The sequence below is a fragment of the Polyodon spathula genome, chromosome 11 (genome assembly GCF_017654505.1).
Source record: "Polyodon spathula isolate WHYD16114869_AA chromosome 11, ASM1765450v1, whole genome shotgun sequence".
NCBI lineage: Eukaryota > Metazoa > Chordata > Actinopteri > Acipenseriformes > Polyodontidae > Polyodon > Polyodon spathula.
In genome coordinates this window covers 12,138,965-12,159,458 of record NC_054544.1, presented here as the reverse complement: position 1 = coordinate 12,159,458, position 20,494 = coordinate 12,138,965, and the positions used below count along the sequence as shown (strand labels likewise).

At 35.9% G+C, this 20,494-nt stretch overlaps 1 protein-coding gene across 3 annotated transcripts in view; it reads right to left on the bottom strand.

Annotated features, from left to right (window-relative positions):
* Positions 1-19,857, bottom strand: part of LOC121323073 (xin actin-binding repeat-containing protein 2-like) — a 39,585-nt gene extending 19,728 nt beyond the window's left edge. For 2 of the 3 annotated variants that reach the window (XM_041263802.1, XM_041263803.1), the window contains exons 1-2: positions 19,602-19,857; positions 7,815-7,956 (exon numbers count right to left, since the gene is read on the bottom strand). In XM_041263802.1, the coding sequence (XP_041119736.1) occupies positions 7,815-7,956; positions 19,602-19,817 (358 nt within the window). In that variant the 5' untranslated portion in view covers positions 19,818-19,857. Of the gene's footprint in view, positions 1-2,290; positions 2,581-7,814; positions 7,957-19,601 lie in introns of those variants that run through there. The other variant, XM_041263804.1, reaches the window with a different exon arrangement.
* Between the last annotated feature and the right edge of the window lie 637 nt (positions 19,858-20,494).

Below are 20,494 nucleotides of genomic sequence, written 5' to 3'. Positions count from 1 at the left end.
GGAAAAAGTGGACAATAAACTGGACAACAACCTTGAACTTGAGAACTTTTCTTTTTTGCTTTACGTAAAAAAATGATTATTCAAATGATCTGCCTTAAACTACCACCTGTCTATCTCTTTTTTAACACACATTATCATTTATACCCTCAGTAGATATGCTGAGTTGACTATAAAAATTGCTTAAAAGTAATTGTGCAATGGTATTATATATTCACATCACATTGAAACTTGAAGGAAGACCAAATAACATACCATGTGATGAAACTTTGTTCCATTTTAAATATTTAACCACCAATTTTAGATTCCTGTCTATGGTTAATATGCTGGTGTAAACTTATCACCCTGGTGCCATCAGATCTGATACTAGCCTAGCAACCTCCTAAAGTAAGTAGGTTCCCTTGCAATCACATTTTGAAAGACGGGTCAAATATTTAACACCTATGGTAATCTGACATATTTATGCTTGTTGAAATACAATGGATAAAGAATCCATTTATATTATAGGGCTGGTGACTAGGAGAAGTGAACTTGAAAAAGTGTAATGGCAATCCATGGGTATCTCATGACCAGTCGCAGTGAATCAGAAACTCACATAACAGTTAGGTGAAGTAATGCCGGCGCCAGGTCCAGCTATAAAAGAAACCCTCCTTTTTATAAACTACTTTACAGGCCCCACAGAATCGAGTTTCCTTTCCACTGAGAGAACCACACTATGATATGGAAGCAAAGAAAGGTCACAAAGCAATCTAGAAGAATGTTGAATGACCATGAAGAACATGTTCTGACAGCTTGTACTTCGGCATTCCATATGTTAAAGGTGGACAATGGCCTTTAGTTTTCTGTAAAGCAATCACAGTTCTGCTGGCAAATATTTGTATATAGATAATGTGTATATATACATCATATGGGAAGAGTAAGAGCTAGAATGCTTCTGCCACCAGTGAGATCTGAGCTCACACTATCAATCTCCCTGGCTATTGGTTGTATATGGAATCAATGGTGTCATCAGAGTGATGTAGTATGAGGTTATCCCTGGGTGCGTACATTCAAACCAGTATCTCCATTAAACTGTGCTGACCTAAGAGCTGGAGCTGGAGCTGGCAGTGAGAAAAAGGTAACCTGAAAACTCCAGTCTTATTTTAATGGAACAGAATGATGTATTCATCTTTCAATAAGTGTGTTGATAAAAGCAATAAAACACTGCATTCTCCTACAGGAGCTGTGTAGCCATTAACATATTTCCTATGCTTGTTAAGTTTTATTTTAGAAAAATAAAAGCTGAAAAATAAGCATGGTCTATCGTTATTGCCAGTTAGCAAGCATTAGTTGACAAGGGCTTTACATAGGAGACATCTGTGGTAATGAATGAAAAGTAAATATGATTAGTGTGTGTGGAAAAAAAAGCCGCTAATAATGCAAGTTTATTGAATGTAGCCCAGAGGATAACGATAGCTGAAATAATTGCTTTGAATCTCATAACCAATTTATATCGATAAGACTACTTTTAAATTATTATGTGTGTGCACCTTGACTATCGCAGCTTGTGACTGACTTTGTGTGGTAGAAACAAACCTGCTTTTAATGCATATGTAAACATCTTGGGACAAAACAATAAACCCCACTTTCTATTACCCCTTCCAATTGCTTATTATGTTATTTGCTGTAATTGCCTCGTCTCACCTAGCTAAAGGTCACTGCCTTTAAGAATACATTACCATTCTGTTTGACAGCTGCTGCTGCTGTCTTGTCAGGGCCCCTGTGTAAATGAGGTATCAGTGACAAAAACTACTCTCCAGTTAAAAAATAATTAAAAACAAACAACATTTTAATGCATTGCATGGAAATACAGGCAGACTCCTGATAAGTGATTAAAATACAGCTACTTGTAATCTACTAAAAGGTACTTGAATACATGAGATGTATAGTGGGTATGGATACAAGCTCCCCCAGCTGATTAACGAAATACGTCATTAATAATCCTTTTATCTTTTTGTACTTCATACAACTCACTATAATGAGTATATTATGACATGCATCTTGTGATACGTTGTGACTTTAGTGAAGTTTCACCCCAACACGGATATACAGGATCACACCACAGGTAAGAAACACCACAAATGCATTTCAGTGACACTAGTACAGTACAGCGTGATAGTTTGATTTCCTTTAAAACTGTGCTGCTGAACAGCCTTGTCTTAGTGAATTAGATCTTTGAGGATTTCTTAAGAGCACTAGCTTTTGTAAACCAGAATGGTTGAAAATAGAACTGTTAAAGATTTTGAGTACTTACCCCTTCTTTGTATTTGCAAAAAAAAGGGTTCTGGAGTGTTTAGAGTAGTAGTATCCTATGAAAAGCCTTTAAACCCACTTGTGGCAGGGTTTGTTCTATGCCCAGGAATAGTGTAAATCATGCTTGTTGTGGTGGAGACCAGCTCCAACCTCCTCTTACCAAGTGAGACAGTGACAGCTGATCTTATTTTAGCCCACTTGTAAAAGCTGAACCTTGGTGTCTTTTTTTAGAAGGTGAGGCCTATGTAGCCTGAATGTAGACTTCTAGAAATCCATGCACAAGACATCCTCATAATGACAAGAAATCTTTTTTTTTTTTTTGAAAACGTTGGACAGGTTGGTTCAACTGGCCAATATTCCCCCCCCCCCCCCCCCCCCCCCCCCTCTCTCTCTCTCTCTCTCTCTCTCTCTCTCTCTCTCTCTATATATATATTTTTAAACTTGCTCATGTATTGTGTCTAATGGTATACCCATTTAATGAGAAATAGTATAGACATACTGTACAAACAACCTAAATGTACTACTTATATGAAGCTATAATGATAATAAGTCATACTAACTGGACTCATTTTGTTGAGCTTGTAGTAAAAGTAATTCTAGTAGATCAACTGCATCCCCCAACACAACAGTCCTCAAAAGAAGTGTGTACATGCTGTGTATTTTGCAATCAACAATGTGGTGATGGAAAGGAATACAGATTTACTTTTTATATGGGATATGTTCATACTACAGCGACATGGACAAAAAAAACAATTCCTTCCATTACCTGGAGGCACTGTCTGACCCCAGGCCATAACCTGATTTTAGTTAAAACTGTGGAGGGTACTATGAAAATAATATGTTACTGTTATTGGTAAGATGATAAATACAGTGGAAATTACTTTGTACTATAATTGGTTGAGAGGCTAGTGCTACAATAATAACCAGGCATTTACAATAGTGAGTCCAGGAACTTAGCTAATTCATTTTCTTTATTAAATTGTAATTTACATTGAGGTTGCAGCTGTCTTGTTATATTCTATTTAACTGGTTATTTTCGATCCTAGATATAAAAAAAAAAAAAAAATAATAATAATAATAATAATAATAATAATAATAATAATAATAATAATAATAATAATAATAATACAAAACTCAGCTCTAGATGGTAACCCCTCAGCTACTCTATGCATTCTTTACACACATTTTATCAAAACAGAATCATTTCACAAGTGAAACAATTAGCTTGCAGTTGCACAGATGCTGTGTCACTTCCCCCGCTGCATTCTACTTTGAACATAACTTTTTACTTTATCTGAGGCAGTTGGACAACCACTTTGTAGGATGTATGTATCCAGCTAAAGCCAAACATCACTGGAAAAAAAAACATGTGGCAGAGTATGTTACCAAGTATCTTGATTCCCATATTGCTACTATCTCATCCTCAAGTAATTTTTTTCTCTTTATTTCTTATACCACAGCGTGCCAACATTGGATAGCCTACCCTTTTATCTCTTCCTTTCCTTTCAAGCTTTTTATAGCCTTTTTTTAATCTCCCTTTCTTTCCACTTGGAAGGTCTCAAAATTTCAATTTGGAATGTTTCATTTAAATATTCCTGGAAAAAATAAACAACCTTCAGAAGGATGCAATTACAGCATTTTTTCCCATTTTTTTTTTCCTGTCCATTTATTTCTTTCTCTGGAGCTTTAGAGATATTTTACAATTTTGTAACATAATGTAACAAAAGACAGGATCACTAGATTAAGGGTATCCCATTATTTTTCAGTTCATTTAGCACTGCCCCACTCTATAATAAACATCTACCTACAGCATCAAAAGCCAAATGCCAAGGTGTAAACAGGTCCATTTGTTTTCAGTGTGACTATTTAATAATAATAGTAGATTTATTTAGCCAGACTTTTCTCACTTATTTCCCTATTTTATATACACACACACACACACACACACACACACACACATATATATATATTAGAAAACGATTAAATGCGAACATTTTGCATAGATGTGAATTACATTTTAAAATCAATCCGCGCATAATCTGGCTATTTCCCTTAACATTCTAATCTACAGCTAATCTGATAACATAAAGAGCTACTTAAACATATTTTCTGACGCTGGTCTAGAGACAAGAGAAATCATGTCTATGACAGGCCATCATAATGGTGGCTCAATTCGCAGCAACTGGACAGCAAATGAACAGGGAAGACACGATTGGTCAACAATTCTATCATCGGCTGGATCCAAACAACAACCTCCCTCAAAACCAGCCAGTCAAACTCCCAACCCTGTTTCAGTTCTTTCCGCACCAGCCAATCCACTCCCTGCCTGCTTGAATGACGCCCCGCCTCCAACAACAAGTTTCGAGTCAGACTCAATACTACACGGACTATTCAACAATTGTACATATCCTGACAAATTATAATAAGAACGTGTAAGACCATAACAAATAAAATTGTTAGCAGTAATAAGAATTTTAATAATAATAATAATATAATAATAATAATAAATAATAATAATAATAATAAAACATTATCTCTACGTGTATGTCGTTTTTATATTCTAATTATGTTAGGGACTATTTTCCTCGGTGGAATGTTACCTGGCAAAATATCAGAAGTTTAAGGTAAATATAGGTATAAGTATAAAAATACATCATTTTGTAATAGTGATAGAGCCCTCTCGATGCGGGCTCTATCGTGTGATAGATGACCTTGACCTTCGTTAGCGCCCTTACCTATGGTTCAGGACACATAACTCCACTTGCGGTCATGTACCACACAGTAGAGCCCGCATCGACGGGCTCTATCGCTCATATATTATTCAGCTCCATTTTTACTCAAAGCTTTGTTTGCCACATAACCAACCAATGTTTTAATTTGTTTATGTAGAAGTTGACTCTTATAAAGTATTATTATTATTACAGTATATTATTATTATTTATGCTAAGCAAAGAAAAATAACTTTACAGTATAGTAAATAAAGATGTTTTACCTTCTTCCGAACTAAAGGTGGTTAAAGCTCTGTTTGGAACCTGTGAAAATCTGCTAATTTATGAGGACCCTCGGTTCCATAACCAAGCTCTTAAGATAACAGGATTTGTTAGTTATACTGGTACCATTGCCAAATTTCAGAATCTGATCACTAACCCTTCTGCTTATAACACATTACAAGAATTTTCTTTCTTGTAAGTGGATTTTACCAGCCAGTTTTGGCTTGATTCCAGGGACGATTATGTTTAGAAACTGACATCAGTTGGACTACTTTCATGCCACGCCATGTCATTTACTAAAACACTTCCTGTAGCAGGCCAAGTGAACTAGATCTGGGTTCAATCAGGATCAATCTGGAGGTTTTCACATCTTTACAAATGTTTAACCTTTTTACACAGAGGTGTGCACACAGCTTTTTAGAAGAGATAAGGATTGGGTGTATTTGCTTTTTAGAACAGCGATGTCTTATGTTCTGATATTGCCAGTTAATGTTTGGAAGCAGCTCAGTAGTTTATGAAATGCAAAACTTGCACCTCCTAAGTATGGCTGAGAATGGCATTCATTCGTCAAATATAAATCTTTCACATAAATCAAATCTCAGTTGGACAAAACATTTTAAGCTTTTGTCTTTAGGTTATTCATTGGTTCTGTAAAGCTACGTCTTAGTTGGTGCTTATCTTGGTGAGAGCTGAGTTCAAATCAGCAGGAAGTTTTAACATCTACTCTCTGTAATGGAAATCTTGCTTTGTAATTATAATCACTAGAGTTTTCAATTACCATATATTATATTTCACAATAGGACTTCCAGATATTTACTGCAATTATGATATTTGGCAACTCGGTGACAGTGTGCTATACAAATAAAAATAATAATAAAAAAACACATTGGCAAAGGGCACAATGCATCTGGTCTAATTTCACACATATTTCCAATAAACCAACTGCACTTCATTCTAAGACTTTAACAACAGCCCATGATGTTCCACTTCTTTGCATTATGCTAACCAAATTTGCCTTTAATATTGTGTTAGTCTGGATACAATGCGTCTTATGACTTGTCATAAATGTTAAAAATCGTATGTTGTCCCTGTCAAATAAATACATAATATTAATAATAATAATAATAATAATAATAATAATAATAATAATAATAATAATAATAATATAACCATCCAATCCAACCTTAATTGAAAATCTGACTTTTTCAAAGAACTCCAGACTTGCACACAATTAAAGCTCCCTTGAGTTCTCAGTAACATTATATTTCTGTAATGTACTCTGAACAAGAATTATTTGGTTTAACAACTCTGATAAGGGACAGTGTGAATTCGGTTTCCTTTTCTTAATCATATGATTATTAATACAAGTGAAACATCCTGTTTAAACCAATACTCCAGGGCTATGGCAAAAAAAAATTACATCCTATAAATAATATATTTTCCATTAAATGTTCAAAAAAAAAAAAAAAATATTGGACGTTAAATCATGCTGTTAAAAAGAGGAGTATTCAACCCAGAACTAAGGTTTACATCCTACCACCTTCTTAAAAAAACAAACAAACAAAAAACTTTTGTTAACACAGACAATGCAGGTCTTTGAATCAAATGTTTCCTCATTTATCCTAAAATGTATGTATGACCTAAAATGTTTTAGTATATTGCTTTAGCATAGAGAATAATATCACTGTATATACCTATATATAAAAAAGAGGTACTATTCAACCCAGGACTATAGCTTTACAAAGTATCAAGTTTGCTGTTTAATTAAAGCAATAGATTTCAAGCAAGACATTATCTAGGAGCTGGAGTCTTAAAACTTATTTATGTGACTTGGATTACCCAGACTTATTGTACAATATGAATTATACAGTGCCTTAAGATGTTCCCATTTCAGGCCCTTTAGGTGTGGACTAAGGTACATAAAATACTTATTTATAAATCTTCGTTAACAATTGCTATATATATATATATATATATATATATATATATATATATATATATGTATGTGTGTGTGTGTGTGTGTGTGTGTGTGTGTGTGTGTGTGTGTGTGTGTGTATATACACAATTCATCATGTATGGTGATAGTAATTTATATAACCCAAATCACATTACGAAAGAATAAAAAAAGCACATACTGTACATACTGCACACCTTACCCCTGGATGATCAGCAAACAGTATATTTTGAGGTATACTGATTTTGTTATTTTGCTACATATGGGCTCCGATAGAGACACTATTGGCAAAACATGCATATTTAGTTGACTGGGTAATTGCTCACTCTGCTACCAAGTTAAATCTGTGTTACTACTTTCAGCACAGCTGATTCCTAAGCACATATGACTGAAAACCTTCAATTTCATTTTTTTTACCAAATGCAATTTTCTGATTACTGTACATTCTCTTTCACTTCTACCAACAGATATGAAATAGTTCCATGCATCACTCTTTACATGTTTATATGTATTTTTCAAGATAATTGAAATAGAAATATCTGTACATTGTAAATAATATTCTATAAATATGTTTTCCTCACATTCACTGTTGTCCAGGCTGGATTTTGAGGACATGTTGTCTTCTGTCTGGCTGTCTTTCTGGTCCATCACAAAACTACTGTAGTTACTTACGAGCTGTCTCTTAGATGCTGGTGAACGTGAAGCTCTTTCTGGACGTACTTCCTGGTAAAGACAAAAGGGGATGTTGAGTGCTATCAGAAGGAAACACCTGTGGTTTTCCTGTGTGGGAGTGACCATCACAAGCAAGCCATTTTCTAGTTTTGTGAAAGCACTCATTTGGATTAATAATCCAACGCTGTAAAATCAATACAAGCTGTTATTTCCCATTTCTGAATATAAAACAAACAAATGAGTAAGCAATATAAGTAGGCTTTCCTGTTACTTGCTTAGCTAGTGAAAAGTAACAATGTCCGTGCTGCACAAACAAAGCTGACCTCTTACAGTACTGTTTTTTTTTTTTTTGCGTCACATCTATGTAGTTAAACAAGTAATCAAAAGCAGACACACTGTTGTAGTCTTCTTGCAAATCAGTTGCAAAATGTTAAAGCTGACCTTTGTTTTGTACCTAGCACTCATTTGCAAATCAAATTCATCTCCAAAGATTGTTTTCATATTACATATAGAGAGCATTAGGTATAGTTAGGTATGTGTGCATTCTCCAAAAGAAGTCAAGCACTTTTATTATGAAAAAAGAAAACGTCCATTAAACCTTTTAAATGTATCATTTTTTTTTAAAGTACATTATAGGCCTAGAAAATTCAAGCCCATGTCTGTCTACATCCATTTACAAAAAATAAATAAGTCCCTTCGGGCAACACCTTTCTGAATTATCATCACAGTGCTTGCTTCACCAGCAATGTTAATCCAGATGGCAGCACTGTGGTCTTTCTTTAAATGGTCCATTCTGAGACATGCAGAATATTTCAGGATCCTTGCAACATGTGAAAAAAGGGATCATGTTCCAGGGCAATGGGGCTAGGGGGTCATCTGGGAAATCAACACAGATCCTCCATTTGCAATGACAGCTATTTGGCCGTGTGTGTGTGTGTGTGTGTGTGTGTGTGTACATATATATAACTTTACAATTTGTATATTTGGTTGTATTACTTTACTATATGTATTATTAGTTTACAAAGAGGAGTTTCACCATGTACTGTTTATTGAATGGCTAATTATGTTAATATACAGACTCTAAAGAATCACTTCCTGTGTGATCAGTACCATGTACCATGTCTGCCACAAGACGCAGTGACACGTTGACAATACCTGTACTTCACTAACCAGACGGCATACACTTTGTTGTGGAAGCTGGGCTCATTCTTGGAAAAGGACATCATGGAGCTTCTGCAGAGGCCTGGGCTGCACTGAACACGCAGCTAGCCCCCAGTCTGTAGCACATCCCTAGCTTGCTTCATACATTTTACATTACATTTTACTTCTAAATTGCTCCCGATCTATTACACTTATTACTGATTATGTTCAAACACAAGAAATGCAGCTTTAAACATGTGTTCATGACTTTGACTTTTCACAAAACTTTGTTTGGAGAGCGTGGCACTTTCCATTGTTATCAGAGTCAAACCAATTCCTTTATGAACCTTCTTTTTGTTATGAATCATTTTCCACTGGTTAAACTATACTGTATAAACACAATCAGCCATTCAATAAATGACACAGTATAAACTACACTATATATTCTGTCCTGCATTATGCTCATTATTCTTTCCCCTAAAGCCTTGTTTATAATGTTTTCCTCTGTAATTCACTACATTATTTTTATCCAGTCCCATTTTTTCACGTTAAAAGTATAATGATATACATTGCCAGCTCTGACACCTGCATGTTGATACTAAAACACCTGGAGAATTACATTTACATTAGTATAATAAGGAAAACAAATGAAAAGGATTTCACAATAGCTGACACTTTATTTGACAAGGGCTTAGGGCCATGCACACTTAAATTCATTATTTCTGGTACTATAAGCTGGTCTAATAATGCAAAAGTTAAAGAAAAGTCTATATAATGTATTGTAGCAACAATTAAGGCTAATTTGGTTGCCATGGCAAACCTCTAAAGCAAAATGGATAAATAAATGAAAATACATTGGAAAAACAAATTTCTCCCATGGAAAATGTGAACTGCAGTCTGGCAAAACACTTTTAGTTAAGTATTAATAGCGCTATGGACAGTGGGTTTGAACTAAACAAACGATTTTACTGTGTCAAGGCTAGAGTTTTAAATGCATGTTTACAGAATGACAAATTCTGTGTTACTTACATAGCCATGGCAAGGAAATCAATGGGAATTCAGAACCGAATCATTAAAAGTGCTAGCTCAAAGTTGGTTATATCAGGTGTAACTTAAGATTTAAGTAACAAAATGAATTACCTATTTTTTTCTGTGTATTCAGAAATGTATCTATGATGCAAGCATAGATACATTATTTGCATGCAAAACACATGTTCTGTACATTTGGCCAAAGAATTAAATAAAACTGTAAGATAGTAGGATCTGTTGTTCAGCTGAAATATAAAAACTACTGGAACAAACTAACATGAAGCTATTTAGAGTAGCTACTGTATCACTCAAAATGGACAAAGGCTCCACAACAAACATCAGTATCTATTCTTTGTATTTGTGTTCTGGAAATGGTTCAAGACTCAGGTTCAACCCCATATTTCTCGCTGTAGATGCAAGCTGAGCTGACCACAACAAGCGCCCCCACACCTGTTCTTTTCTGTTTCTAAATGGAGTTCTGAGGCTTGTTTCCTTCTTGCAGAAGGATGATTCTTTGACTAATTAGCTGCTGTCACAATGGTATGTCTATATATGACACTAGTGCTTAATACCCTCAATCACACAGAGGTCTTCAATATTATGGCCACCAAAATATCCCCAGACACTATGACATTGCCTCCTCCATGCTTGACTGTGAGAACTGCTAGGCCACAGCGTTGCTAGGAAATGTCTACAGATATGAGTGATTAGGAAGAAACGTGCTTTCTGATTTATTCGCTGCCTCTGAACAAGTGTAATTGCAATCTATGTGACTTGTTTACAGGAAGACTGAACAATGGACTTCTTACACTGCTGTGGAAAATCCAAGGGAGACTAACAGTATACAGACCTAAGAGAGGATGAACTGATTACAATATGTCACCAACGGAGGAACATTGCACAACTCTTGGTTTCAACATATTACTGTTACTGTAGACCTATTGTGAATCTTGTTATGTATTTTTAATGTGGTATATATTCTGAGAGTAAGTACTAAAGTTAAAGCTAAGTTTTAGTAAATGAAAAGGGTGAGCAAACCCTGAATAATTAAGCAACACATAAAGTTCCCTTTATTAAATAATGCATCAAGCTATTACTGTACCAAATGTTGTATTTAAATGTATAAACTTTGTCACACTGATATCTGTGACCGTTGTAAGCTTGGATCAGAGGTGGTTTCCAGCAATCAGTCAGATGAGATTGTGAACAGTGATCAAATATTCAAGTCTTTATTATCACGTTTAAAAAAACTGCCTCTGTGCCTAGTTTCTCAGAGGTACCGTATAGTGCTGTTCTTCAGCAATGGTTCCTTTCCCTGAGTCCTGCTGCCCAATGCTTACTTGTACTCTTGCTTTGTGTTTAAACCTAAATGGAACTCACATGGATTTTCTATAGACTACTGTACTGACTCAATCCACAGACTGCATCGGGAGTGGCATAAAAGTAATGAAACACAGAATCACAGGCAGTAAACTATTTCTACCTCATGTTTTAATTAAGTTTTCTTAAAATGCATTCTTGTTTTATATGTTATTCATAAAATACTGTTTTTTTCCACCTCCTCTGTATTCTTCATAATTAAGAAACTGTACTGTATAAGCAGGTAGCCAGGCAACAGGCATAACTTTACACTACAGAAGCAGAAGTATGATTTAAATTGAAACAGTAAACTTGGACCACAGATCCAGCTAAATATGTAATTGTAGTATAAAACTTTTTATTTATTTTTTTATTTTACATTAATTAAATTCTACTGCTATGTGTACAGCTTGCTTTCTTTAGTTTGGTTTTAAACTTCCCTTCAATGTCCTGCTAGATGTCAGTATGTGAACAGCCTTTTGCACTGTAATTATAGAATAGAATACTGCTATAAATATGCATTAGAATTGTTTAGTTATTTATATACCTAAGGCCACAATTACATTAAGAAAATGAAACTAAAATGAATAACTATGCAAACCTGCGGATTCAAGACACTCCAGTATAATACCACCAAACCTCAGTCCATATCAGCACTCAAGCTGCAACTTGAAACCGTGAATAGCATGTAACCGTCTTTTCACAGAGTCCTTTTTTACAGTACAGCATAAAAAATAACATCATTCTGCTAATAGCAGGAGCATGCTTTTTTGCAAGCTATTGGAAGTATCCAACTGTGGGATATAGGGAGGTGTCTCTGTCTGTAAAACCGTCCATCACTCTTACATTGCTATGTGCATCTCATTAAAGTTAGAAGCATCATCACTGGGAAAAGAAAAATCATGAATGATTATAGACAAAGAGAAGGAGAAACATTTTAAACCGATTGCTTGGTATATCGGTTTAAAAAGTACACGAGAAAAAAAAAAAAAAAAACTAAAATATACTAGGATTGACAAATCTCGTCTAGTACCACATATCACTGTAATTAGGGTAATGAAAGTATTATTGGTTGTGATACGAACCGTAGTTCCTTTACTTGTAGTCTTTGCAGTTTGATTAATACACTGTTTTATGTGTTGACTTTAAGCCTACTAAGGGGGATGCCTTGTTCTTTTTTTTAATTTACACATAAATAATTGACAAGTATATATGATACTGTGTTGTTTACCGAAACATAAGAAAAACAATAATGTTTTGGGGATTTCCGTGTGTCAAATGTCTGGTGGGTAGAGCTCACTTAAACTATGACCTAGTTTTTATTTGCAGCCTTCCCATAACAGCCCTCCTTTTTCTTTTTTGGGAAATGGGGGAGGGGGAGGCAGCCATCAGCTGCACAGACCTTGGAAAAGCTGCACATTGATATGGGATATTGATAACAGCTGGCATTTACAAAGTATGGTTATTCTAAAGCAGAAGCTGTAAAGCATGCTTATATGGCATTGTACCTTAAAACCAGAAATTGTATTCTTTTTGCGGAAATATGATTTATGAATTGCACTGTCACCAAGATAGCACAATTTGAATATGCATGCTATCCCTGGTGAAAGATACCTAAGGGGAAATTTGTATTTACAGATAAGAAAGCTCTTGAGCAATAGCTATTATCAGCATGGAGAGATACACTATCAACTGTAAATGATATATAAATGAAGGCGACAGAACATAAACTACTACAGTGTTCTGAATTATGCCAACATGATAAAAAAAAGGAAAAAACAGGAGAACAGATTCCATTCAACACAGAGACGTGCACTACAGGGAGTAAAAAATAAATAAATATATATAAAGTCTACACCCCCTTGAACTTTTTTTCAACTTATCTACACACCATACTCCACATTGTTAAGGGGAAAAAAGTTTTTATTGAGAAAAAAATTATATATTATAAATACAAAACTGAAAGATCATCATTGGATAAGTCTCCACCCCCCTGAGTTAATACTTGCTGGAAGCACCTTTGGCAGCAATTACAGCTGTGAGTCTGTTGGGATAGGTCTCTACCAGCTTTGCACACCTAGATTTGACAATATTTGACCATTCTTCTTTACAAAACTGTTCAAGCTCTGTCAAGTTCCTTGGGGAGTGTTGATGGACAGCAATCTTCAAGTCATGCCACAAATTTTTAATTGGATTTAGGTTTGGGTTCTGACTGGGCTACTCAAGGACATTTACCATTTTGTTCCTTAGCCACTCCAGTGTAGCTTTGGCTGTGTCCCAGTTTCAGCTTTCTTGCAGAGGGCAGCAGGTTTTCCTCAAGGAATTCTCTGTACTTTGCTAAATTCATTTTCCCTTCTATCCTGACAAGTGCCCCAGTCCCTGCCAATGAGAAACATAGCACGATATGCCACCACCATGCTTCACAGTAGGAATGGTGTTCTTTGGGTTATGCGCTGTGTTGGGTTTGCTCCAAACATAACGCTTTGCATTTATGCCAAAATGTTCCACTTTAGTTTCGTCAGACCAAAAAACTTTTTGCCACATGGCTACAGAAACTCCTGAGTGTTTTTTGCATACTTCAAACAGGATTCAAGGTGGGCTTTTTTGAGTAACGGCTTCCTGCTTGCCACCCTACCATAGACAGATTTGTGGAGTGCTTGGGATATTGTTGTCACATGCACACTTTGACCAGTCTTGGCCATAAAAGCCTGTAGCTCTTGCAAAGTTGCCATTGGCCTCTTGGTAGCCTCTCTGATCAATCTCCTTCTTGCTCTGTCATCCAGTTTGGCGGAGCGGGCTGATCTAGGCAGGGTTTTGGATGTGCTATACACCTTCCACTTTTTAATAATCATCTTGACTGTGCTCCAAGGGATATTCAAGGCCTTTGATATTTTTTATACCCATCCCCTGATCTGTGCCTTTCAACAACTTTGTCCCGGAGTTCTTTTGAAAGCGCCTTGGTGCTCATGGTGGAGCCTTTGCTTTGAAATGCACTACCAGCAGAGGGAACCTAAATATATATATATATATATATAGATATATATATATATATATATATATATATATATATATATAGGCGGCATATGCACTGTATATGGGAGGGAGAGGGGGAGCAAAAAAATTTGAACTATTGACTGTAAAAAAAAAAAAAAAAAAAAAAAACACACACCAAGAGTTATTATTTATTGGTATTAACTGCATCATGGAGTCAGTCTCCTTTGGACTGAAAAGTCTGTCTTTTGCTTCCAAAAAAAAAATACTCCTGGTGAGATCTGGGAAATATTGCAGGTATTTTGCAGTTGCAGTATCTGTTAAGTCCCTCGGCACATATACAGTGATTGAAGTTGTAGGTAAATAGAGCTCTGGTTAGCAGGGTTGCACTCCATCTGACATGCATACACGATTATATAGATTTTTTTTTTTTTTTTTTTTAATTAAGTTAGCACAAACAGTACATCTACAAAATATAATCAAAATTGTAACCTTATTCTCTGGAACTTGGGAGAGATTTGGTACTTGGAAGCTGCTTCACTGGTGCAAGCCCTCTCTGCATCTATATGTTTAGTGTGATCCCAAAGCATACACACAAATTGATATGCTGAATACTAATTGATTTTCAACCAGCTCAATATGCGTTATTTTGCAAAACACAAGTACCTATTTTGAGGCTGTTATTAATGCATGTCTGCGCACACCTTTGCTAACTAATGGTGATATGATTTCAACCCAACACCTGAGTCCTATTTCAAATAATCACCCCTGAAGGCTGGTGTTGTGCACCTCTGCTCAAACCATATGTAATGTGTTAAGAAGACACTGCCACCTTGTGGTGATTTAGAAACTCTGACAACACACAGATTTTGAACTAAACATGTACTGTATTTGCGTGTATTTAAAGAGAGGCACAAAACCAAACATTGACCAAAGCAGATGTCCCCAAATAAACTAAAAGACCAATAAATCTTAATTTCTGTTAATATTATTTGTGTGCTCTATTTAAGGTTCAGAATATGTAACAATATATAAATTAAAAGGGATATTTGTAGCAGCCCACATTTATATTTAACAACCAAATTCTGAAATGTATTTCCAAAGAAAAAAAAAAAAGTAATAATTTCAGTCATGAAGTGACCAGACACTTTTAGTTAACTTGCTGATAAATGGGATTGAATGTGCTGTATGGTGTAGCTGTATGGTGACTTTGTCCTGCCAGTATACACAGCCTAAACAATTACACATGTCATCTTCAGCAACTATAGTGTTCCTAGGATATTTAGTGCAATCTTCTCCTTAAAAGGTAGTTGAGTAATATTCAAACGTTGCTATTCCATAGCAGGCTTTAGGGACAGGCCATGGAAATCAATTACCGCTTTAAAAACCAAAAAAAAAAAAAAAAAAAACCATAAAACAGGTCAGACCTAATTATTAACATAAAATTTGTTGTCATTACTGAAGAATAGACGTCAGACTAAAATGTCTTACGTCGGAACTGAAATTTTACAGACCGAACCGAAATTTGTATAATTACTTAATTACTGATGGTAGATTGTAAATTGTAGTTAACTGCAGTAACTTTTACAGATTTTTTTTTTTTTTTTTGGCATGAAATAAGTCTAACAAGCCATTACTTTTCTTAAACTAATCTGATAGGAAACACTCTGTGTGCATTCCTTTATAAAACAATAAAACTGTTGCAGACTGCACCTGATATGAAATTCAATCTTTGCGTCATTCTTTCTGCAAATCTTTTGAATCTGAATAGTCTAACAATATAGTATATTGTACACAATATGGGCTACATGCTCATTTGAATTATTACTGCATGTAAAGAGTTTTAAAGGGGTATCTTGTCACCCCTTAACATAAGCTTTCCTTAATTGATCCCAACATTGTAAAAAGGTGTTAACAATGTATTTCAAGCAATCAGTCTAGTATGCTTGACAAGCAAACCTAATTGCTCAACTCTTAGCTGACAGCTGGTCATTGGCTGCAGCAGGAATAATATAAATTAATCCTCATATTCTATCATCATATACATAATAATGAGCTAATCCTATAATGTGCTTTAAAATATACTAACATGGATATCAATAAAGCTTGCAGCTATATGCATGCAACCCATCACCTCTCCTACTACCAGGATTGTATTTGTTATGTACTGGGAGGAAGATGAATAGCTACTTAGTCATTAGCCACAATAGGACAAGGACAATAAGATTTAAAAATTACCCTTTTAAGTGGCCATCCTTTGCTTCAAGGAGAGCACCATCAGCTTTAGCAAGGAAATGAGCAGAAAGCAATTGTTTACATTAACAAGCTTACTGTAACTTCCAGAATCGTTTATTTGGAGTTGTGTAACACTCAATGGGCAGCTCCGACTGCAGCCTCAGTCATTATGCATGATATAAAGAACGTGGTGGGATATCTTGTTTGTTCACTGGTTTTCCATATCCTGTCCTCCCTTCCTTTTATAGTCATAATACTGCTGCCCAAAAAGGCTGCCAATGAGAACAAGAACATGTTTATCCAGCATATGTAGGCAATCCATATGTCAGTCAGTCTCTAGGCTGTTGTTATGTAGAGTGGACGTGGTAGTTAAGTATTATTTTAAGTTAGGTCTAAAATCAGTAAACCGTAAACCTCCAAATTATATGGTATTATGCTCCTTGTCTTTCATATAACTACAAAATGCCTAAGCTTTTTGCCAAAGCTATTTCAATGTTGCTGTTAACTTTGCTGCTTGTACTATTGCTTGTTTCATAAACCATAGTTTGTGAATGCAGAGGAAAATGTGTGCCAAAATATATAAAGTCAAAGTATTGATGTTATATTTTTTAGGCAACTGAATAATATCTCTGGGTAGTGCGTAGTGGAATTTTTATGCAAACAACACAAATAATTTTGGTCCTGAAATGCTAGTGCATGTTTATATGAAGACAAATCATATAATACTGTATACAAATAAGAGTATATGTCTGTAACAGGGGAGACGATCAAAATAAATAATTAATTTAAAAAAATTAAGAAATGATTATTTTTGCAGCGGGGGAAAAAAAACTTGGGCATACCACGATCACTGTTTAGGGTAGTGAGGAAACGCATGAGTGTAAGGCAGAGACCTGGCCTGTACGAGTAGCGATGGTCGGGATGAACGCTGCAGAGTGCAGGACTTTTGTAGTTTTATTACTGTGTTTCATTTTCCCTTTTTCTTTCACCATTTGGCCTTTGTGATTATTATTTCCAGAGCACCTGCGAGTGCACCTGCATTGGACTGTGTACCTGCATTGGTATAACTGTGGTCTTGTTTACCGTTGCGGTACTCAAGCCACGGACAACAGCGCCCTGCGGGTTGAAATAAATCAGTGCGTCTGAGCGGCGTTACAAATAAAGTTTTGTCTGCGTGTCAGTGAATTGCTCACCACCCTTCCACAATGTCCCTCATTGGTGCCCCTCAGTGTTGAGATGTCCTACCTGCGGATATCAGGATATAACCTTCTGGCACCTACTCAAGACACACCTATAAACAACATCTATAAACATCACAACTCTCGAGTTGAGAACTCTAGATGACCTGAGAGCCGTGGGTTGACACTAGTCATGAACATGATATAAAGACACGGAACATGAACTAAAAATGAAAACTTCCATACACTCGTTTTTTTTTTTTTGGGGGGGGGGGGGGGGGGGGGGGGGGTTTCTTGGCATTTACAAGTGCCTTGTTTCAGCATAACTTTAGGGGTGTGGCCTCATTTACTTCAGCAGTTTTAAATGCAACAATATTTTCCTTTAGATACAGATTACTTTTTCAGTAAAGTCCAGCTCTAAGTGGCTGTGTTACTATAATTACCTAAATGTTATTGCTGCTGATGTATGCAATATACAGTGTGCGGTACAGGAATCTGCTTTTTAAATGCCATTTGACTGAACAGCATGCTTGGATAATCATACAGGACCAGGCTGATGGATGTGCCCCATTCCTGTCTAATGCACAGTACTTGTAGGCAGCATTTCTGTTTTATTTTTATGTGGTCGTTTTGTTGCAGCAGCTTTTCTAAAGAACTGAAGCTTTAATTACATAATTCTAAACATATTTTCTGGGCCACTGCTGTGGTGCTTAATTCCACTTAAATATTTTACTTATTTTTCTGAGTGACTCATGGTCATGGGAAATATGTTTTTGTTATTTATTTTTTCATTAAAGTGAGAGACAATTTGGTGGAAAACCTGTTCTCTTTTCTCAATAAAGCTTCACATTTCTCATGAACTGCCACAGCAGAAAGCTCTTTTGGCACAAAAACAATTAAGTTAACTTTGCAAACAACTGTGTCATTGAATGAATCATCTTCTACTGCACTAACCTTGTGCCAAAAACTGACATTTTGTGATGACTTAAGATTTCTTTTTTTTTCTTTTTTTAACTTGAGGAACAAAAGTTGGCCTCTATTTATATAGTTTATATAGTAAAATGTCAAATCTGGACTTTTTTTTTTTTTTTTTTAACATGATTACATTTCAAAATGAATGCATACTAAAATGATAGGACACCAAAAAAGAACATTAGTTAGGTTCAGTTAACTTATCAGTTTAAACAATTAACATTATTAGCCCTGGTAATTTTTCAGAGAGAAATTAAGCATTCTTAACAGAATAGCAAGAAATAGAGAAAGTACAAGAAGGAGATGTTCAATAATTATTCTGAAAGGTTTTACATCTGTTTAATTTTTTTCTGAAATGTTGTTCTTGCCTTTGGACTTCTTAACAGGACTCATTCAATGCAAAACGTACTTTAGCTTTCAAAAAAACAAAACAAAGAATGCTGGACTAAACATCTGCCAGCGTTAAAGAACACTATCACACCAACAAAGCACCCCCCTACAGCTATGAAACCACTTAGCCTTTTATAAAAGCATTCATACATTTTTTGTAGCTTAACAGTTACCACTTCCAGCTCAGAATATACTTAACTGTGGATTTATCTTATATTTTGCTGTGGAGTGCTGTCATTTTAAATAAAAATCAATTTTTATGTTGTAAACTTGTCTGTTGCCCAATGATTTATATCTAAAGTTATGTATAAATAATATGCTTAAGTACTGTATTGGATGTAGTTATTTTGTAGTTACAAGTATTATTTAAATTTTAAATCAGGCATTAAGAGGGTGACTTACTTTGTTGGTTGGGGATATGGCTGTGGACTTCTCAAACATCATTTTCAGATCGTCCAGTGGGATGTCAAACCTTTCAATCTTCCTAGCCACTTGCAGGTCTTCTTTAATAACTTCACTGCTTTCTTTGTCCAGTTTCTGGCTGGAGCAGGATGAGGATGCAGTATCTTTGAGTACAGCTTCACTCACCATCGTTTCACGACCTGATTCCATTTCCATTATGCAGAGACTGTATCCTTTGCTCCAGGTGACTGAGAGAGAGAGAGAGAGAGAGAGAGAGAGAGAGAGAGAGAGAGAGAGAGAGGGGAGAGAGAGAGAGAGAGAGTGAGTGCGAGAGCTGAGAAGCGTGCTCACGCCTCGCCTACTCCTGAACCTCAACCCCTCTCGCTACTACCACTACGGCACTGGGCGCTGGTGCGGGGGGCGCAAGAAGCTATCGTCCGTCCCTTTTCCTCTTTCCGTGAAGTGTGTGGTCAATGACGTGGGCCGCAGAGTGAGCCCTGAGCGAGCGAGCACACCAGTTGATATGGCAATAATTTCTATGATGTTAGTATGGCTGCACAGCTGGCAGACAGATGTACAAACTGGCTGGTGGTGAAGGAACCTCCAGTTAGTAGAACAAGAAAAAAATAAACTGAACTGTACAGTGACAACTTCAGATTCCCAGCCATGAACTGTATTGTTAAACTATGACTCACAGAACTCACATTCAAGTACAATCCCTGCTGGCGCTGCAGCTGTATGACAAGACTCCCACTTCTGTTTAAAAAGGCTCAGTGAACCTTTCCTGATTAGGCCGTCAGCCAGACGCTTCTTTTTATACAAATCGTCGTTTTCCAACTTTTGACGTGGCATACAGTACATATGAGACTCTCGGAAGGCAAAATATTTCAGCA